The sequence below is a fragment of the Zerene cesonia genome, chromosome 1 (genome assembly GCF_012273895.1).
Source record: "Zerene cesonia ecotype Mississippi chromosome 1, Zerene_cesonia_1.1, whole genome shotgun sequence".
NCBI lineage: Eukaryota > Metazoa > Arthropoda > Insecta > Lepidoptera > Pieridae > Zerene > Zerene cesonia.
In genome coordinates this window covers 4,122,202-4,144,363 of record NC_052102.1, presented here as the reverse complement: position 1 = coordinate 4,144,363, position 22,162 = coordinate 4,122,202, and the positions used below count along the sequence as shown (strand labels likewise).

General features: G+C 32.6%; 3 protein-coding genes across 4 annotated transcripts; 2 read left to right on the top strand and 1 right to left on the bottom strand.

Annotated features, from left to right (window-relative positions):
- Positions 1 to 3,267: 3,267 nt before the first annotated feature.
- On the top strand, positions 3,268 to 14,118 carry LOC119840315 (activating molecule in BECN1-regulated autophagy protein 1-like). Of its 2 annotated transcripts, none has more exons than XM_038366888.1 (14): positions 3,268 to 3,431; positions 3,779 to 3,821; positions 3,901 to 4,099; positions 4,176 to 4,234; positions 4,310 to 4,496; positions 4,628 to 4,800; positions 5,474 to 5,789; positions 5,874 to 5,976; positions 6,045 to 6,162; positions 6,250 to 9,172; positions 9,500 to 9,710; positions 9,841 to 9,969; positions 10,938 to 11,129; positions 12,257 to 14,118. In XM_038366888.1, exons 3-14 carry the CDS (start codon positions 3,905 to 3,907, stop codon positions 12,409 to 12,411), a joined length of 4,761 nt encoding a protein of 1,586 aa, XP_038222816.1. In that variant the 5' UTR covers positions 3,268 to 3,431; positions 3,779 to 3,821; positions 3,901 to 3,904; the 3' UTR covers positions 12,412 to 14,118. The 2 variants fall into 2 exon arrangements, with proteins under 2 accessions (XP_038222816.1, XP_038222818.1); XM_038366890.1 differs by having other exon boundaries at positions 5,874 to 5,934; positions 12,257 to 12,411.
- A 1,296-nt stretch (positions 14,119 to 15,414) lies between these two features.
- Positions 15,415 to 19,731, bottom strand: LOC119829924 (protein Mo25). The gene is made up of 7 exons (XM_038352665.1): positions 19,633 to 19,731; positions 19,230 to 19,416; positions 19,039 to 19,155; positions 18,808 to 18,950; positions 17,965 to 18,133; positions 17,287 to 17,556; positions 15,415 to 16,850 (listed from the first exon to the last, which is right to left on the bottom strand). The coding sequence occupies exons 2-7, from the start codon at positions 19,356 to 19,358 to the stop codon at positions 16,671 to 16,673; spliced, it is 1,008 nt and encodes a 335-aa protein (XP_038208593.1). The 5' UTR covers positions 19,359 to 19,416; positions 19,633 to 19,731; the 3' UTR covers positions 15,415 to 16,670.
- Positions 19,732 to 19,958: 227 nt separating this feature from the next.
- Positions 19,959 to 22,134, top strand: LOC119832768 (lysine--tRNA ligase-like). The gene is made up of 5 exons (XM_038356553.1): positions 19,959 to 20,098; positions 20,302 to 20,671; positions 20,745 to 20,996; positions 21,454 to 21,846; positions 21,919 to 22,134. The coding sequence occupies exons 1-5, from the start codon at positions 20,064 to 20,066 to the stop codon at positions 22,132 to 22,134; spliced, it is 1,266 nt and encodes a 421-aa protein (XP_038212481.1). The 5' UTR covers positions 19,959 to 20,063.
- The last annotated feature ends 28 nt before the right edge of the window (positions 22,135 to 22,162 follow it).

The window sequence follows — 22,162 nt, the reverse complement described above, 5'->3', positions numbered from 1 at the left end:
TTATATACATATAGAATACCATACCTGTATTATATAAATAGATCTGCTGCTAATGCTTTCTTAGATCTGATTCAGAAAGGATCACCGAAGCTATTTCACGCCTGATCGAAGGCAATCATCTTCATATAGTCATATAATATCTATAAAATAAAATGAAATAAAAAACGTTATTAGAAGGTATTTTGCAAGTTTTAATTAAGTTGCAATACTTTGCATATATACTAGCATAAATAATGTATAGATAAATAAGGTATCCATATGTTTGAAGGATGTAGGTATAATGACTAGGTATGATAGTAGGTACTCTGAAAAAATCCGAAACGCAATTACCTAAATACCTAAAAATTTGTATGTTACAATTTCAATTACAACTTTAGAAAATATAATTATTACTACAAATCTACGTCCATATTGTCATTAGTATGTGGTATTAATTTCAAGTTTTTTCAAAAGCAATCACAACCACAACTTTGAGCGCTATACGTATCGAAAAACTTCATCACGTCTAGATATCGAACAAGTTAATTACTTCCTTTGTAGACTGAAAAAATAATTGAAAAATCGTAGAAAAAGCTATTTGCTAAAACCGCATCGTCTTCACTATTTATAAAGTGGCAATACCTGTTTATGTTAGTGTCTCATACGACATTAATTCAGCTATGACATTATTATTAAGTACCTACTAATATTAGTCTATTATAATTAATGAAACTATCTGGGGATAGGATAGTAGCCTCGAAAAGAGCGCAACCATTTTCGATTCTTCTAATTGCTTAATGGGTAAATCTAGAACCGACTTAGTTTTCATTCAATTTAATTATAGTTTATTGAAATGGTATACTTTAGGCCGTAGTGATCATTTCTAAGAGGACGCAATTTTTTTTTAAATAAATTAATTGACCCCGGGTTAGTAAGAAGCATAACTTTAAGTTTGTGGAGTTGCCACTGTCGTCCCGTAGCCGCTATCTAGAAAAAAGGGTAACACGCTTTACTTCTAAATCAAACAAACAAATAAACAGACAAAGCAAGTAAAATAGCTTAACAAAACTTATACATAATTACTTTTCTATACTATTATTATAAAGAGGAAAACTTTGTTTGTTTGGTTGTAATGAATAGGCTCAAAAACTACTGGACCGATTTTAAAAATTCTTTCACCATTCGAAAGCTACATTATCCACGAGTAACATAGGCTATATTTTATTTTGGAAAAAATAGGGTTCCGTAAAATATTTTCGGTTAACTGAAAAAAATCAACCAATGAAGTTACTTATTTTGCGTACGCTGCCTAAACTAGAAAAGATAGAACCATAAAATGTTAGAATTAATTGTAGATCTTATAAATATCTACAAAAAAGTCCGCGACACACTATACCTATCTATGTCGAGTGAGGCACAACAACCAAATTTTTATTTAAAAATCTTGAATTTTTTTTGGACTACATTTCAACGCGTTTTTTTTACTTATGCTATTAATCTTTATCAAAATAAATTATTTCATCAATAAGTACAGTTTATGTTGATAATATTTGGTCTTTGAATGATTAAAATTGGACGTTTCGTTTTGAAGTTGAGGTGAAATTAAAATATTACGTTTTCCGCTGCACGGCCCGTTGCGAAGTGGGCGTCGATAAACTGCTTTCGCGTGAAAGAGCATCTTACAAACATCCATATATTCATCCATACCTAAAAACTTTCACGTTTATAATCTTAGCAGGATCTGGCTGTAGACGTACCACGGGCGAAGCCGGGGCGGACCGCTAGTATTATATATAATTACTTACTGTTGTAAGGCATTGAAGGAACTTTTAGTTCACAGATTTTCTATAGCCGGCGCCTAGACGATTTATATAGCAATGTTAATCAAGCACGTAAGTGATTGATTATTATGTATAGAACTGGAACCTGCGGTTTCACTCGCGCGGTACCCGGCTTAAATGAAGCCTAAGAGTTAATCCAGACTATAATCTATCTCCGTACCAAATTTCCCACAGATCCCACCAAAGATTATTACGTGAAAGAGAAACAAAATTCATACTCCATCAAAATCCATTCATGTCCTATCCTATCCTATCCTACTAATCCTAATATCATAAATGTGAAATTTTGTGAGGATGGATGAATGTTTATGTGTATGTTTGTTACTCTTTCCCAAAAACTACGGAACCGATTGCAATGAAATTTGGTAAGTAGATAGCTGGACAACGGGAATAACACATTGGCAACACAATAAGAAATTGGCAATTTCTATGCCGATATTCTTCGAATTACGCAGGTGAAACCGCGGGGCGCAGCTAGTTATGTATATACATGCGTAAGAAATATTTCTTACGCATCCCCGGTCCTAGAGCCTAAGTTGTTTGTCATATTTAATTATAAGTGAGTGTCATTGGTTTCTGACTGAGGATTTTTAGAAAAAAATTATGCCATCATAATACATCACGTGTGGATATAAATTAAGAAATTTTGACGGTGATTATATTATATTCCTACTACTTATACTTATAAATTCGGAAGTAACTCTGTCCGTCTGACTGTCGTATCTTCATGTCTAAACAAAACACAACCGATTTGGACAAATAGCTTGCTTTTTTCAAAATTTCTTGAATATTATTGGTTTTCGAGTTATTAACGAAAAACTAAATACTTACACACCTTTTTCTAGACGTGATTTTTTAATCGAAAAAGTTCAATTGGTTTATGATCTTTTTTTGTAGAGATTATGATGGTAGATTATTAATATTCGTTTTTTTCATTTATCTACCATGTCCAGTCCACAACAGCTTTTTTACGGAGAAGTTCGTTTGTGCTAGTCAGACATTAACACATATACTTAGAGCATACTATATTAAATAGCATAACGAATAAGAGTAGGTACTACTATAATACAAAAGTACCTACTCATGATTGAATATTATTTTATATTAAGTTAATGGTTTCACAGCGCACGAGACATAATCAATGAAAAATAAATCGGCTAAATTATTTTATTACCTTAGACTACATTTCCAGGGATTAGTAGACACTTACCTGGGTAGGTGTCTACATCGGTTTGAATTTCGTAGTTCAGTGCGATAATTTATTGTAATTAAATAACACTAAAAACTTTTCATTAAAATATGTTCATGTGTTTGAATCCCTGTAAATGTAATACATCCTGCCTCGTGTTCAAATTTTTTCTATTCTTTGAAAATTTCTCAATGTAATACATATTTAACTTCTTTTTTATTTTAACACCTGGTAACCCCAATTCGACATCCGAATTTTTTGACAGCTCGCAGCTGTGTGTTTACCGTAAAAGAGTTTTGTTATAGTTTTGTAGGCTAAAATAAGGTGCAAAGAGTGATTATAAATCATTATAATTTTAAACCTTTGATACAGGTACACATTTGGTCCTGACTACTCAACGTGAATATATCAATATGAGTAAGGTAAGTGTTGTTGTTTATCGACACATTGTTGACGCCAATCTTCTAATTCTAGATGGAATATCAGAAAATTTTGCTCTTAGGTGTTTTTTTCATTAAGTACTATTCTCTTCTATTCATGTTTCGTGTAATATTTATTTTTCGAGTAAATATAACCTGCAACAATTTTCCAATATGGCTCACTTAAGTTATATCACTTATTTTGCATACAAATAACTAGGACCCTTAATGTATTTTGCTTTTTAATAATATTTTAATCAATCAGGTTTTTTAAGGTCTATAATTATACATATTGTAAGAACTCCACTTATTCTTAAATTCAAATAGAAAATATATTTTTCTTATTTCAGATTTATTTTTCCCAGTATGATAAACTAGTCACCCAGTAATAAGGTAATTCCTGTAAATCAATCAACTCAAATGTGATGAATGCCTAATAATAATATTTCATTCATGTTTTCATTTGTGTTAGGGTAATGGATCCAATAATAGACAATGAATGGCTAGGAAGCAAAAATGACCAAATTGATGATGCTCAAAATGTCGGCAATATTGCAAGAAGTTGGCAATGGAGGGAGAGAGGGGTCAATCCTCTGCACTCTCCCAGCAATAAGACTGTGCTTGAGAATGTTGCAGAAGACATACTTGTACAGAAACCTCTCAAAATAAGAGTAAGATTACATCCTTGTAAATTTCTTATCATAGTTATGAAAAATACAAATATTAATCTAAACCTTATCTTCTTAGTGTTGTGATCTGCCAGGCTATCCACGATCTACATTTCTCATGGTGTTTAGCCCTGATGGGTAAGACAAATTTTTTTCTTCATTAAATAATTGTCAAATTCTATAAAATGGGCTTATAAATTTTTAAATTTTCAGGACTAAGGTTGCTTCTACACATGGTAATCATAATGTTTATGTATCAGAGCTGGCAAGTGGCAAACATGTGAGGATTTTGAAAGGGCATCCTCGAACACCATGGTGTATAGCTTTCCATCCATCACACCCTCAGCTGATAGGCTCTGGCTGTCTGGGTGGCCAAGTTAGAGTTTGGGATATTTCTAGTGTAAGTTTAATTTATATTTTGTTAAACAAAATATATTCCTTTTTATCAGAAATTGCATGTACTATGGAAAACAAATGTGTTTATTTTATTGTAATTTTGATAATGCAGTTAGACTATCTTATATTTTCTAGGGTGGAAGTGAGGTTTGGAGTGTGCAAAAGGAAACAGTGATAGCATCCATAGCTTTCCATCCTCGGGAACAACTCTTAGTCATTGCTACTTACAATGAACTGTATTTCTGGGACTGGAGTCGACCTGCTCCCTTCACTAAAGTATCCACTAATAATATTAATGAGAAAGTCAGGTATGAACATAAATTATTTTATACATACAATAGTAGAGTTTCTTAAGTGTCTATTACCATAGCTTCTCTGGCCAGTTAAATAATTTTCAGGTGAAAAAACTTTTTTTTATGTTGTTGCTAGACAATATATAGTTCATCTATATATAATATATAGCTCAACATTTAATTTGGCAAAGACGTATGTTTCTTCTACCATATGACATCACATTATTTTTCCAAATTTCAAAAAAGAAATAGAGGAGATTCTCGGTTCATCTGTTTGTTTTTTTTCCATTTACATATTTAATTTTTCTTAAGGTATGCAGTAATTTTTTTTAAAATGTCAATGAACCTCCCTCGTTCTTGGAATATTGGTTGAAAATTGACAGTTTTAATGCTATGTTCAAGCCTCATATTGGTAAACATTTATTGAGCAACTGTTAATCATCAGTGTGGCTTGTAACATTATTGAAATGTTATTTGAAACTTTGCTTCGCTGGTGAAAACTTTTCAATATGTGTTATCCACTCTGCAACATGCAGTATCGACATGAAAATGTGGACAACAAATCTACTGTTGCGGAATTATGGTCATTGATAAATCCTTCTCAAGAAACAAATGTTTGCTAGGAATTCGGATTTGATGGGTCTAATTTAATGATTGTGCTAATGGTTATTCTCTTTTATTTTTGCAGATATGTGGCATTTGATTCTCTTGGTTACAAACTTATTACTGGCATTTCACTATGGACATCACCAGGTGGCCATACCTCTCTCCTTCAACGAAACTCTCACTCAAGTCCTCCACATGTAATAAATTACCGTAGAAGGGATGATCCTGATGAAAATTCTGGAAATAATAGATCTCAAGATAGTCCTGGGCCAACAAGGGATGTGATAGTAAACTCTTATCAAAATTTAGTTCAACGGTATGATAGTCTTGTGAGAAACTATCAAAGGTTGTTTATGGTTCGACATAGACTAACTGCCACTACGCCACCACCTAGCACGGTATATTCATGTTATTTAATTCATGAATTTTAATTCGGTTATGAGGACTGTTAGTAAATAATATTCTATTTCAATATTCCATAGACGGACCGCGGTACCGACCCTATGGAAACTGATCCATCACCAGAGGCCAATGGTTATACACGTATGGCGCGTTCCAATTTATCATTACCTAATTTTGACGATGGTAATATATCATTATTTAAATATGTTTTTAAGGTGTATTTTTATCTATCATAATATTTCATGTTTTAGATAATCCTATGCCAGGCACATCAAATAGGCAGGATAATGCTGAAAACACTGATGTAGAAGCTAATAGCAGTAGATTATTGAATCTTGACGCTTTATCATTTGGAAGTGATCCTTCAAGGTATTTTTATTAAATTTGTGGAGAATGTTCGTTTTTTTTATATTGCTTGAACTTTAGAAGAAATTATTAACATTTTTTTTCGTCTAGGGAGCAGAACGCCACGCGACAAGAATCTTTCATATTCGGGTCCCGACCTTCGGCTTTTCAACCTTTGGGTGAAAGTTCTAGAACATCACTATGGTCAGCCAGTCAAACTGATCAAAATGAACGCGTGACACGGCTTCTTCCCAATCCATTTTCATCTACAAATGGAACTCCGAGGCCTTCTCGAGTTTCTTTTACAAGTAGCCCTCTCAATAACCAAGATAACGAAAGTACTGCAGGCTCATCGCGTACAAGTTTGTTTCCGGCGTATAGGTCTGAATCTCCATTACTTCTTGACTTATCACTCCATAGATGTACTCCAAATCCTCCAAATAACAATCAAAATGAGAATCCCATTACCACCGATAACGATTCGTCATTTAGCTCTTCGTCGCCTCCAAACACTTCTGCTAATTCAAACGCTCACAGAACTTCAACTTCAAATACCACACAAGCTCAAATGACGACACCAGTAGATGCTCAAACAATTAATGAAAGTCTAGATTTAATACGAGACATTCTTAGAGATTCTGGAACAAGGTTACTTAATTTAATAACTAATATGTCATTATCAACTTTGACTCGCGCAGAAAGAAATATTCAAAGAAGAGAAAATGATTCTAGAGCACATTCTGATGACAGTGATGGCGTTGCGAGAACTCGCAATGCTCGTCCGCGACCACGTTTATTTAGTAGTGGTTTACATCAAAATACTATATATTTATCTTCGAGTTCAGAATCAGATAGTGACAATCCTCCTGAAGTGAATATATTTAGAACGAGAAATTCGACTTTTAGAGAAGATAATACACGGGATAGTAATCGCCAAACAGCTAGTGGTAGTAGCGCTAATAGGTTAGAAAATCCTACCGATAGACTTGTATTTGAATTAAACGATGATTTACCTGTATCAGATAATGTTCCTGAAAGAAGTGGTTTAAATGTGTCTTCTAACAGTAGAAGATTTCACGTGCGCACCCAAAATAACGCAACTGATGAAGGTACGAGTACAAGAAATAACGAAAGTGTGCCATCTGAAAATCGAAATCAGAATAGTAACTTTGACCCAAATATGCCATCAACTAGCAGAGATAATTTTTGGTCAAGTGGTAATACCTTGTCATCAGATGAAGCGTTTAGAAAAGTAAGAGGTGGTGTCAATGCATTGCAGAAACATGCACAACAACTTGCAAATTTTTGGCTTCGAGGTCAGCGTATAAGTATGCGTGATTTACGTAATATGTGGGAAAATTTGAGAAGGCGAATTCTGATGTTACACAGAGAAACAGGTAGACAAGATGTTCCTAGCTATTATACGAGATCTCTCTTAGAAAGATGTATGATGCTGACTGAAATCACTGACAATGTCAGTCGTGGCTCTAGTAGGACCAGAGGCAGTCAAAGGTCTGATGATAGGACTTCTGAGACAAATAGAGATGCCTCTATCAACTCAGATACTCCTGAAAATGATCAAAGTACGCCAGATAATCCAAATGACAATAGACAATCAAGTAGAACCTCACAGACAAGATCTTCTTCGGGTGGTCGATACTCACCATTTGTGAGGCGACGATTACAACCTAACTATAGATGGCGACATGATGATGATCTTCGGAGAAGAACGCGCAATTCTACATCTAATCGTTTGTCGCAAAGATATAACAATAGACCACGCCGGGAATTTGCCCGAGCTATTGAAATTAGTGCAACAAGGCATGAGATACGCATGCGCGCCATGCAAGTTTTGTCAGTTATGTTTAATATGATGATGATGTGTTTAGAAGAACGAGGTTTAAGTCAACTTATAATTAATATGTTACGAACGCTGAAAAAAGCTTTAGCTATTACTTGTTTAATGCTCATGTCTAATAGAAACAGTGGGAGAACAAACGCTAGTAATAATCAATCGCCTCAAAGATCTGATAACCGTAATACAAATCGCGTGGATAACAATGAAGCTAATACAAATAATACGAATGAGCAAAATGAGTCTACGCATAATTCAATTTCTAGTGGGACTGAAGAAGAAAGAACTCGCGGAAGTACATCTACGAATCGTGAAAATTCAACGACGTCGGCTTCAGGATCAAATGCTAATAATACACAAGAGGATTCCCCTGTATCTTCTCCAAATTCAGCCACACAGAGATGGAGTAACCGTCTTGCTGTACTTATAGCTGCAGCAAACAGAAATAATTCAGCAACTGCTAGATGTAGAAGAGAACTATACCAAGAAAGCAGAAGATTGAAAGCATTACACCGAACTAATCCAACGGCGCATCCGTTAATAAAAAAGAAAGCTTTTCCTCCCGTTGCCAATCACAGAATTCCTATTTTACGCTCACTCCCTCGTAAAAATATAATCAAAACACCTCCAACGCCTAGGAATGGATCTGCAAACCCTGAACCTGTCGCTGGTCCTTCAAGGTTTTCTACCGGAGAAAATCCTAATCAGGAACCATCTAGACTTCCTCCCGAAGTAATGAACGAATTTGAACATAGGATTAATTTAATACGAATAGCCCATATGCAGGCTGTGAGACTTAGAAATGTAGCAAGAAGCAGATATAGACGTTTGCAAACGATTCGTCTGTATACACCGTCGTCAGTGAGGGAAATGTTTACTCTTCAAGAGAATAATGAAAATCAGCAAGGCAATCGGTCGCCTTTACAAAATAACTCCGATCAAAATAGTCGCAGACCTTCATTCGACGGTCGCTCACCCATCCTTGGTAGAGAAAGAATTTTTCCACGGCTTCCTATGAATGCCCAGTCCGAAGATTCTGGCCCACTTCACGCTGTTATAAGTAATGCGGCATTGTCGCTCTTGCAAGTTAATGATCCTGACAGTCCAGAAGAACAGGGGAATCAACAGCAGAGATTGCCAAGGATTCATGAGTACTTGCAGCCGATAATATTAGCTCAGGTAAACTTTTTATTGTATTAATCAAAATCTAAAAATCCTTGTCAATTAAAAAACATCTCTTGAGTATTTTTAAATTTTAGTTATTTCAAAATCACTTCAGTAAATTAAAACCCAACATAATACTGTAAACGATACTTTAGACCTATATTATAACAAATAGGCCGCCTCTTTGACAAACGATGCCTTATTTTGTTTTGTATATTGTTTCAGTCTAAATTTCATTCATTCATTTATAATTAAATTATTATACATAAATGGATGAATAATTTCTATCACAAAAAATACATTCCTTTTGCGTTTTGAAGTGAATAATGTTAATCTTCACAGAATGCCATGGCCGATGAAGATGGCAACGGTGAGGGCGGGGGCGCGGGCGGCGCTGGCGAAGGCAACGGCATCGCCGGTTTCGGTGCGAGGCGCATGAGCGGCATGGCTGGCTTGCTGGACGCGGGCATTATCTCGGAAACGTTTCCTGCGCCCTCACATAGGGTACAAGCCTGGGACTTTACCAAAGGCGACACTCCCGACATTGCCGATAGTATGTTTCCGGAAGAATATTCTCATTCGACTTATAGAATTGATAGACGAGTTCAAAAATATTGATAGAAATCAAATTTGTGAATGATTTTTTTCCTAATGATTTATTGTACCTTCCATATATTTTTCAGGTTCTAAAAATGTTGTAGTCCAAAGATGTAGAATCCATAATGATGCAAGTATCGATATATCCAAAGATGGGAGGCTGTTGGTTGCTCTGCTTCCCGTACCACGGTTACGTAACACTAATCACTGGTTAGGTGAGCTGATGTTTATTTATTTTAATTATGATATAATTATTTGAATGCTAAAAATGCACAAAAAACATTAAATTAACATTGAGTATATAAAATTAACATTGAGTCATGCCTATTTTATAAACATTCTTTAACTAGCTAATAAAATTGTCCAAACAGTGACTCTCTCACATTGTTTAGTCACGGACATAGCCACATCACAAAACAGCGATCAATTTTTTATTCAACCGAACCTACTATAATTTAGATTAAAAACTTAGCAATTATTTGTAATTTTTTTTAACAAAATGTGATGTAGTAGCAATTACAAAGAAATAATTCTCTAATCTAATAACGAAACTCTTTCTGACTAACTTCAGTGGTTCTGACGGTAGTCTACATAATTTTTCTCTCTGACTTACTATTTAAATACATATTCAAATGTGATCTGTATAATCATTAAATTAAAAATTCCTCCGAACGCTGCAGTCGACATACAGGACGATTGTTATAAGAAAAGTACTAAAACCACGCTTTGTAGCTTCGATCAACACTGGTATTGTTGTTTAAAGCATTATACAATGTGTAGGTGCGTAACGTATTATTTTATCCTGGCGATTATAATCAGGATAATAAGATAGACTTATGAAATTATTGTGTTGTTACCTTGATAAGAGTTTGCTGTGTAAAAATTTTAAATTCAATCTATTTAAAGAGTCTTCTGTCCCTTTTGCTTTAAGAGGAATATTACACTATCATTTATCTTGGATCGTATTATAAATGATCATGTGTTTGATACATTTTGATTGACAATTTAATTAATTGAAAAAAAATAATCATGTCTCTATATTACCTTATCCAATAATATTAATTCATAGATCCATGATCCAATATAAATGACAGTGTAATTTTCCCCTAAGAGCCATACACCGCTATAAATGTGAACCTCCGGTTGGTGGAAGTAGTCAGTGAGTGGGGTTGGTTGGTCGTAGGCGTGTACTCGCTGGAGTGGTCGCGGCTGGGGCAGTGCCTGCACACGGCGGTGCTGGAGCAGAGCGCGGTGTCGGTGGCGCTGTCGCCGACCGCGCGCCACCTCGCCGTGGGGCTCGGCTCGCGCCGCTTCACCTCCGTGCACCACGCGCGCACCAACGTGTTCGCGCTGCTCTACCGGCTCGACCCGCTCGGTGCGTATGCGACGCGTCACCGCCTTTGACTGGCTTTTGTTCGAATGTTTTGTTTCTAGCGGGAACTGGAATTGTATGCAATAAAAAAAATATGTATAATTCGTTTTAGTGTAACAGGAAGTATATGCATCAGTAGATTTTATGAGTATTTTTGACGTAATTCGCGTATTAGAAACTATAAATGCCGTTGAGCATAGTGCACCATCGGTGGGAGATCCTGTATATAATATTTTTTTCATTATTATTATTTGATAATGCTAAAAAAACGGAACTAGCTTATATCTATGAATTATAAATATTATTAGTTTAAAATGTAGTGCTGTAGCCTACAGATAGGAGACAAACAGAAGAATTGATCTGAATAATCAAAAAGTTACATCTTGGTGAAAAGAGATAGCCTGTTGTATCATATTTCCAGGCAGTAACGCCTCTAAAATACAGTGATTTTTTTTTAAATTAACTTAAATACTTGATTAGTAAATGAGCCCTTAAATGTGCGACATTAAAGTGCTTTAAAAAAACGCTTTATTTTGCTAGTTAAATAAATTGAACTGCATTACGTTCAAAATCAGCTAGTTAGTAGACTTCTGATTTAATGCAGTTTGGCTTATCTACACTGACTGACTTATCCTTTTATCTAAGCAAATGCACTATAACAATAAGCAGTTAAGTGGCGGTATATCATTATACTAATACCAGCAATGAGAATCAAAAATATAATAATTATCTTCACGACCAATTGATTAAAAGCAACCCTGCTTCAAATCTCGTACTATTAAGTACTATATAATAATAATAATAATTTATTAAAAAATGTGTAATTTTAAATTGATTAAAATACAATTACTTAATTAAAAAAAATCCATGTAATCAAATCCTGCTATTGGAGACAAATATTTCATTTTATCAATAATATATATATTTTTAGCCTCTGTGGTTTTAGATAATCAAGTCAAATTCTATAAAAGCTAGAGGCTAACTTGTAGCGTTATTTAAGAGCATAAAGAAAAAAAATAGTGTGATGGATTGGATGGAATGGATTTTTTTACAAATATTGAATTGAGAAACATTTCAATCAAGAATAAATAATAATCGAATTATATAAATATATTTAATGAATATTGCAGAAAGTTCCAGTAGGACTGGTTTGTCGCCGATTAAGGAGATGGAGCAAACGTGGGAGCACGGCTTCACCAGCCTGAACTGTCTGCGCTGGGCCCCACAGCCGGGACAAGGCCTCGTGTACGCAAATAACACGGGACAACTTATTATTATGAGTTAAGTCTAACGAATTTATGTTATCCGATCAATTAAAACACAAACACCGGATATTTTTTTAAACATACCGCCTATAAATTATCCGTGAAGCGGCGCTAACTACGACTAACTTTATGAATTAAGCGTAGCCTTATATCGACTACGAAATGTTTTAGAGACCCGGTTGCAACTGTTGTAAATGTATTTGTGTAGTTCATCTTATTAGCGGTCTTAATGTAACTGATCTCTTTGCTTGTTAATACGCGATTTATCAATTAAATTTTATTTATAAATGTTACCAGATTAGATCCAAATCATAGCTTAGGCTTCCTTTCATAAGATATCTAAATCGTACACTTTCCTAGGAGCCTATTCGCCTTTAGCAAGTAGATATTTAATCATTTGTATACTAATTAAGTAATTATTTGTTAATATGTATTTAAAGTAATCCTAATTTTATTTAATCAAAGTCTAATATAGGATTGTTACATAAATCATTTCATGTAGGTTCAAACGCTTTATTCTCGATGCAACTGTTGTGATTAATATTTCACAAAGAATACTTTGTTACTTGGCGATTGATTAATAATGACCAAATGTTTAAGTGGTACGAATAGTACCTAGCTAGATACGTATATAAGTATATTGCAACCAAATATAATTATTGCCTTTTAATGATGGACACCTACGAAATTTTTTTCAGTATAGAATGATTAATCGTCTTTTCTCCGAGCTTAGTTCAGTTTTATCATTAAAATGGACTTATAAGTACGTAACGAAATTTCTTAGCATATATGGCATAAAATACTGAGATTCAAAACATGACCCTTGAAGACATTAATATTGTAACAATGCTAGTCTGTTCTTACTTTTTGTGTAAATATTATAAGAATGTAACAATCCCACTATATTAGTACGAAAATGCCAAAATTTCTAATCGGATTACCTTTTTTTCACTACCCTTAAGAGGATACAAAATCAATGACTTTTATGTTATTAAGTTCACAAATATTAACAATCTAAAACCTTGGACTCTGCTTTATTTTATTTTATTGTATAAATCTTTTGTTTTTGTTATCCATTAATCGCACCATAATACTATTATATAACAATTTGTGTAATAATTAAAGAATATCGATTCGAATCACTCAATTTAACCGAAATTCGATTTTGCTGTACATAGGATCGCTTTCATGTACTTCATATTTTTAATTCTATTTAAACTTTGATGTTATTAAATAAAATTACATTCATACAATTTTGCAATGTCCGTCTGGTTCGGGATTAGATCGGCAAATGTTTACTTTTCGAAGCCAAATAATATAATGTCGTCTATTAAAAGCGTATTTTTATGAAGCAAAGAAGCAAACCACATAGTAAGTAAAAGTATTATTCTAAAAACGAAGAACCCGGCCTAAGAATTAATGAAACGTAATGAGAAAATCAAGTAGCACAATATCTGTATAATATTCGACAAAATAAAGCATTTTTTTTTTGTAAGATTACCTTATTTAATTATCAAGTAACTACGTAATTTATATCCAATTTAGCCAATATTGTAGAATGCTACAGGCGTAGTTTTGGTAAATCTTTATCGCCCGTTTTCAACTATGTACCTAGTCCCCGAATTGTAAGTTTCCATCTCAATTTTGGATGTGATCCTCGATTTTCGTCTCTTTCCAGTTTATTAATTTTCTGTAGTCGGGTGTTTTGTTTTTGTAATAGTAATCTAACTTCAAACTGCCTAAATACATACGCTTGAAAACATTACTCTCCTTTTGAGGCTGTGGGGCAAATATAATATCAAAGTCAAGTAACTAATAACTCCCTTTAATATTAGGGGGTTATTTTCAATGAATTTGAATCAGTGAACATTTTAATTTCACTTTTGTTACAATGTACTTCGTAAGGATATTGGATGTTCAAACGAGTAGGGTGACGTACAGCATCGTAAGTATAAATAATTTATTGTCAGTTATTAATAGTGACGTTACGATACAATTATAAACTCTATAACCTTGATAATATTCTTATTTTAGATCATTCTATTTCTGTTAGCCATATTATGTATTTTACAGAGCGTGGTTTCATGTGTTTGTTCCCCTCCGAAAGGTTGATATTTGTCACTAAATTTTAGATTGATATTGATTATATATAAAATATATGTTGTTTATTGAAATCTTATTTAGCACATTCAAAACAAATGAAGTAATTAAGTAATTTCTCTTTAGTTGTATTTTTAAACTACGTAAAGCCCCTTTGTTACATTGGTGTTTGCCAAGCTAGTTTAATTTGGAGCCTCACATGTATTGTTTGTCAATGAAACGGAACTATAAAAGCTCAGGGTATTATTTAAAAAAAGGTATCTTAATTACCATTTAGTAATAAAACTGCCAATATATCTGACCATGGTTCAATTTTTACATCTAATCCCGGGCAAAAAATGTAGTTTGCAGAATTAATATGTTATTTATTAACACGCAAGAACTATCTTATGAGAAATTTGTAAATAAGTCATTGGAGCGAATCAGCTCCCTCTGAGTGCATCCTTAAGTAGTAACTTTTTTTATGTTACAGTTCTTCCATTATGTTATAACTTTATATTATAAATAATATATTTTATTTGTATAAAGCTTGAACCTTTTATTTGTACAAATGTAATGCGAATATCTGAAATAATACGTTTTTCAAAATGTGCTTGGTTATTTTTAATTCCTTTTAAAATGAAATGAATAACGTTGTAAGTATATACTTTTCAGCATTTATGAATAGGAGAAAAAAAATTGCTTTTTTGCTAGTAAAAAACTACCTTTCATATTATCTCATTTTATATTTCATATTATCATTCATTCATTCCATATTAATCTTTACACATATTTTCAGAAATTATATATCTATTAATTGTTATCAACTCTCTCCATCATAGAAATTAATACGAACATATAATTAATCTAACTTATCACTATGAGGATGACCATCAATAGGGAACTTTTTCATGTCAGAGTTAAAAAGAAGAAAAAAAGACAGCTTTTTCTAATAATTTATTCATCATGTGACAAAATTTGCCCAATGTACAAAATGTGGTTATGTTATTAGGTATATTGTGGCTAATTTAGATTTTAAGACATTATCCCTGCTTTACGATTCGAAATATATTCGACTTGTCTAAATTATTTTATAAATTATTTTTGCCTAGCAAGCTACGATATTATCGATGCAAAACGTTACTTTTTAATTGCTTATCATATAATGTAACCATTGCTTTTTTAATCGTCGATATATCGTACAGATAAGCAACATGTGCAGTGACTTTCATTTTCAGTGGACATTTTAAAAAATTCCATCTAATATTGAAAACATATATAAAAAAAACCAATAGAAAATAATAATAAAATGATAAAACACTGTAAAAACAATTTTCTATTGGTTCTTTTAAAGCATTTTCTTAGGATTTCGGCCGATTCACATAGTACTGCGTTAACACCATCTAACACAATTTGTTCATTTGTAACATTTGCAAATAAAATTAAATATATACTGATATAAATATTTTATTCAGCTGACAGAATGTATAAATGTGATGACAAAACAAATCTTTATTTATGCCTCGTTTCTTAAAATGATTATATAAATTATAATTTAAAACAAGACATTGAATTTACAAGTATTCAACAGTGCTGCTAAATTAAACTAGTTATTCTCAAAGCACTTAGCAATATATACATAATGTAGATATACCATAAAGAATAAATAACCAATACTGACAATATTGTTTGAAATATATAAGATATTGATGCTCAATCCTAAAGGTTTAAACATGAATAAAATGATAAAGTAAAAAATATATGTCATATTTACAAATTACATAATAGTATGGTAAAAGATCTTTAGAAACAGACTTTCTCATCAACATTTTAATGTCCTAATTTAACAACTGTTTGTATGCTACTATAATATAGATATACTATTTCCATTGTGACTTAGGAACTGTCACTAAACACGTCATAATAACTAAAATGGTTTTAACAACTTACAAAAAGTATAAGCGAAACCATAGAAATAACACTAAAAATTCCTACAAATGTTAATTTGCTCGTAGCACAAATATACTTTTACTCTTGACTCATCACAGACCGAATGTATATCCTTTATAATTATTTGGGAGTCTAGTGTGTTCGGCGCGCACGACACCATTTGGTGACTTAGAAGCATTTAAATATAATATAGCGTCTATAACTAACTTCTTTCATGAGGAAGTGGTGATGTGACAAAATGCAATAAATGTTAGTGTTCTACCGGTTTCAATTCCTTAATTTGCTTTATAAGATAAGCCTTTTCATCATTGAACTGTTCATCTTCAGAGCGGTCTGTATGAAACTTAGTCAGAAAATCCACCAATTTATCTTGATTTCGAAGCAATATATCTAAAATTGGTTTTGGTTTATTTGGATTAGCTACAAAAACCTGTAAAAAAAGATAAGTAAACATCATTTTTGCATAAAAGTGATATAAGGGTGTCTAATAAGTTGCCCCTAATATACAAAAATAACTTCGGGGATATTAATGTACACACCAACAATGTTTTCGAGTTGTGTGCGTGTGTATGTGTGTGTGTGTATAGAAAATTCATTAAATTTGTTTTTATTACAAAACATCATTGATTTATATTTACGGTTGTAAAATGACAAAATTCTTTCTAATTTTTAGTGTAAAAGCATTTAAACAAATGCTTTATAAATTCTTTTTTAACTTATGATTCATCATCATCATCAGCCCATATATGTTCCTACTGCTGGGACACAGGCCTCCTATGAGGGTTATGGGGAGCTTATGAGTAAGCTCATTTAAACAAAACATAGCACTAAATGCACAACACTGTATAATATCATTATCAATTTACCTTAAAAACATGGAAAGCTTCAAATTGTATATTGCGCGATTTTTCTTTTAGCATATTCATCATAAGTTTCAAGTTATCGGGATTGGTTATATAACGGGTCATTATCGAAAAGTTGTGCCGATCCAGGAGTAGTTCACCAAGCAACTTGAGACTTTGCCGTCGAGTTACATAGTTTTCCGAGTTCAACAATCTCTGGTAGTGACTAAACACCTTATCATAATTTGCTTCTAAAAACTCAGCACACAATAATTTGTGTCTTGTTAATAATTCCTAAAAAATAAATGAAATTACGAAAATTAAGAAAAATAATAATAAAACGTGATAAGTGGGCAATCTCGTAAATAATGCATAAATGATTATTATCTTTGAGTGCATATAACAATCCAAGAAGATTTAGAACAAAATGCAACAATAGCTACAACCTGAAAAAAAAATTAATTTCATTAATATTGCAAAAACATGTGCAATTTTCAAAAGTAAATTAATCAAAATTACAATCTCAAAAATGACAATAATTAATGCAGGAGGAAATGAGTGAAGTTTATTTTTCAACAAAGGTCAGTGGACCAAATTATTATGGAAAATTTTCCTTTTAAATTAAATTATAAATGTAATAACATTAATATGGTTAGTGTTCTAGAAATTAAACAATTATGAATTATTCGAGATATAACGTACCTTAAATGTAGAGAAGGCATCAGAGGCAATGTCAAATGTGGATACTTCAACATAACGGAAGAAATTGTAAAAATCATCAGAGTATAACATTATTTTAGCTAAAGCTTCATATCTGGCACACTCTCTCAGCATAGTGCCACAGTTTGATGCAATTTCCTGATGCTCATATCTGTAATAATACAAATAAATTGATAATATGTGCACAACAATTGATGTTATCAAAACTTAATCAGCTGGTTAATGCAAAGATGGTATGAGTAAAATTAGCCCAAATGCATCAATCCTCTGTTTAGATTTAATAAAGTAAATTCAATTAAGAAATTTGTATATATGTCATTTTTAAAGTTGAAATTAATTTTTTATTTGCTAAATTTATATAATATAAAATATGTATTAAAATCATTTGGTTATTGTTAGTCTTGCTGACTCAAGACTCAAGTATGACTGAGCCAATTTTGATAATTTCATATTGATGCATTTATAATAGTCCTGGGAAGGTTTAAAAGGTAAGAAAAATTTTCAAGTGCAGCAAAGTTTGCCAAGTCAACAAGTGTGATATAGATATAACAGATCACGGATCATATTCTAAGCACAATTATGGCTTTAAATTTATTGCTGTCCTGAGTTTAAATAAGATAATTTATTTGCTCACTAATTCTCACCATTTTTTTGCATATTTCAGCTCTTTAAAAAAAAAACTAAATTAACATCAACTACAAGTAACTGGTTTAGAAGTAATTTGTTTTAAAAAACTTAATTCCCAAACACAATTAAATAAAAATCCTAGGTTAATTTTAATTGAAATAACAAAAAAATCTAATTCTTTTCACAAAGAGAACTTACCCAGACATTAAGGTGAACAAAATTTCTGGCTTGGTACATATGTACTCAACTGTAGGTGATCGGGTGCCAATCTGACGTCTCAACACATTATTAAACACTTGCGCAACATCCTTCTTTCCTTCAAAGTCGATGCGATTTAAATTCTGTATTGAAGAATTATTACTTTAGTTAATAAGGAATCCTAAAATGAGAATTACCTCTTAAAAAGCAATATTATTATGTGATTCTTACTTGAATGAGAAGAAGTAGTAAATTTGTATTATAAAGTTCCTGAGCGAGCTGAGCCACTATAATATCCGCTTGTGGTTCTGCATCAGAAGTGCCATAAAGCATGTTTTTTATCAACACCTACAATGAAATCATGGCTAAGTATATAAACAACCTTTTGTAACAAAACAAATGAACCACCATAATTCCCATACCAAGTTTTTGCTAACATCTTCTTGCGCCTTTTCAGCTTTTTTGTCACCTCTTTCCAGAGCAGTTACCGCATCCTTTAACGATCTAACAAGCTCCGCGGGGCTCTTCTGAGACTTACCAAAAAGAGGCATAGTATTTTATTATTTTTTCACTGATAATCTGAATAATCCTTTCCACATAAGATGATACCTGAAAACGATATCTATTTATAAAAACAAAAACATATTAGCACGAATCCAAATCTATTCACTTGCTCTATGTCCACTGGAATGAAACAGAAATAAAAATGAGTTTGACAAATAAATAGTATATTCGTCGACCTTTACTACTTTAAAAAAGTAGTAAAATAAAGTTGGACAACTTTATCATAACTTAACAAAGAAAAATGCTATAAAACACACTCACTTTCTGATTATTACATTAAAATCGCACCTAGCGACATTTATCAGTGCCAGACAAATCACAAAACGAACCGAACAGCCATCGAACAGCTGTGATGTCAATACAATTAATACCAGAGTATAAAATAATTTTATTATTCGTTTCATATGACGTTTTATTTAAAAATGTGGAAAAAAGTATCATATATTACAAAAGTTAATAAATAAATAGTATTTTATCAATATAATTGCATTCAAATATTTACAATAATCATCAGTGTCATGCCACGTAGAAACTATTAGCCACAGATAATATATTTGCCACGATATATTACAAAAATTTATGAACGTGTCTGATCTGGCTTTCAGATTCAGGGTTCGATTTCGTCTTGCCAATTTTTAGGTTATAATTTTGTATATTCTTAGGTGAGATTATAATCTTATTTGAACAATATAATGGCAGAAACTTCCACTGAAAAATTATCAAAAAAGTGAGTATTGTGTGACAGAAACAAGCACAATATGTTTTTCTTACGGACGATATCAGTTTTACCTGGTGCTTTGGTGCACAGAAACAATATTTTTTTCAAAAAATTATATTTATATTCAACACAGAATCCACGGTTGGTTTTTTTACATTTCCTTTAAATTGTCTTTAAGTTGAGAAAATAATTGTTGTTTTATATATTTACAGTGAACTGAAACGGCGTTTGAAAGCCGAACAGAAATTAAAAGAAAAAGCAGAGAAGGCTTCTCAGCAACCTATAAACATAGAAAAAAAATCACCAAAAGAAGATGAAGAAATAAGTCCTAATGAATATTACAAATTGAGAACTGCTGCTGTGGCAGCACTCAAGAATGGTTCCAAGGAAGACCACCCATATCCTCATAAATTTACAGTTACAATTTCACTCGAAGAGTTTATTGAAAAGTACAATAATTTAAATAGTGGAGATGTTCTTGAAAATGTTACTTTGTCGGTAGCTGGCAGAATTCATTCTATAAGAGAGTCTGGTGCAAAACTCATTTTCTATGATTTAAGAGGAGAAGGTGTAAAGATCCAGGTTAATTTGTATATTGTAGTTATTAGATAAACATAATACTTAGCAATATGCTGATGTTGTTTTTTTTTAATAGGTAATGGCTAATGCCAAAATGTATGAGTCTGAGGAAAAATTCATAAAGGACACTGATAAATTACGAAGAGGTGACATAATTGGGTGTGTGGGTCATCCAGGTAAAACTAAGAAAGGAGAATTATCTATTATCCCTAAAATAATAAAATTGCTATCTCCCTGCCTTCATATGTTGCCACATTTACACTTTGGTCTTAAAGACAAGGAAACCAGATTTAGAAAGAGGTACTTGGATCTCATATTAAATGATAAGGTAAGTAGTAGAAAGTCATATATGTTTATTTATTTTATTTAAGGGCACTACCAGCTAAAAAGCTGATGCGTGTGTATTTTATGATTTGAAAAAAACATTCAGTTTATTCAATTTATTTTTAAAACTATTCAATGTGGGTGCCATGATGATGTGAAACATTGTTCAAAAGGTTGATTCCTAAGATAACTGACCATTTTTGTAGCCCTTTGTACAGAGTTTTCACCCGCGTAAGTCCTTATCCCATAGGAATCTCAGGATAAAAAGCCTGTGTTATTCCAGTTGTCCAGCTATCTACGTACCAAAATTTCATTGCAATTGGTTCAGTATTTTTTGTGAGAAAGAGTAAAAAACATACACACATCCTTACAAAGTTTGCATTTATGATATTAGTAGGATAGGTTACAAATGAAGAGCAATGATATTAACACCATTATTTATTCTTAAAATTTTGTGACAGGTGAGACAAACATTTTACACAAGAACAAAAATTATTTCATATGTAAGAAGATTCTTAGACAACCTTGGCTTTTTGGAAATTGAGACTCCAATGATGAATATGATACCAGGTGGTGCTACAGCCAAGCCTTTCATTACACATCACAATGATTTGAATATGGATCTGTTTATGAGAATAGCTCCAGAGTTGTATCATAAGATGTTAGTTGTTGGTGGCTTGGATCGAGTCTATGAAATAGGTAGACAGTTCAGAAATGAGGGTATTGACTTGACTCACAACCCTGAATTTACTACTTGTGAATTTTATATGGCGTATGCTGATTACCATGACTTGATGTCCATTACTGAAAGCATGATTTCTGGGATGGTAAAGAGTATTCATGGCAGCTACAAGGTAAGAATCATATTATTTTAACTAAATATTATTTTGAACCAAGAATTGGGAGGTTAAGGTAAAATGTTATAGGTGAAATATCATCCTGATGGACCAGAGGGTGAAGAAGTTGAAATCGATTTTACTCCACCATTCGCTCGTGTCCCCATGATTGCTACCCTTGAAAAAGAACTAAAAGTTAAAATGCCACCAGCTGACCAACTTGATACAGCTGAAGCCAATGTATTTTTGAGTCAACTTTGTGAAAAACATGAGGTAAGGTCAGATTGCTCCATCACTGAAACTTAGCAGACAAAACTGACGCTAAATATTGAAT

Bases quoted from the DNA above. Each gene is read 5' to 3' on its own strand.
- LOC119840315 (XM_038366888.1), top strand. From the start codon at position 3,905: ATGGATCCAATAATAGACAATGAATGGCTAGGAAGCAAAAATGACCAA. The intron at 5,790-5,873 runs GTATATTCATGT...AATATTCCATAG, and splicing joins CTACGCCACCACCTAGCACG to ACGGACCGCGGTACCGACCC. The intron at 5,977-6,044 runs GTAATATATCAT...TTCATGTTTTAG, and splicing joins ATTACCTAATTTTGACGATG to ATAATCCTATGCCAGGCACA.
- LOC119829924 (XM_038352665.1), bottom strand. From the start codon at position 19,358: ATGCCTCTTTTTGGTAAGTCTCAGAAGAGCCCCGCGGAGCTTGTTAGA. The intron at 19,156-19,229 runs GTATGGGAATTA...ATTTCATTGTAG, and splicing joins AAGATGTTAGCAAAAACTTG to GTGTTGATAAAAAACATGCT. The intron at 16,851-17,286 runs GTAAATTGATAA...CTTTTTTTACAG, and splicing joins AAGCTTTCCATGTTTTTAAG to GTTTTTGTAGCTAATCCAAA.
- LOC119832768 (XM_038356553.1), top strand. From the start codon at position 20,064: ATGGCAGAAACTTCCACTGAAAAATTATCAAAAAA. The intron at 20,997-21,453 runs GTAAGTAGTAGA...ATTTTGTGACAG, and splicing joins ATCTCATATTAAATGATAAG to GTGAGACAAACATTTTACAC. The intron at 21,847-21,918 runs GTAAGAATCATA...AAAATGTTATAG, and splicing joins GTATTCATGGCAGCTACAAG to GTGAAATATCATCCTGATGG.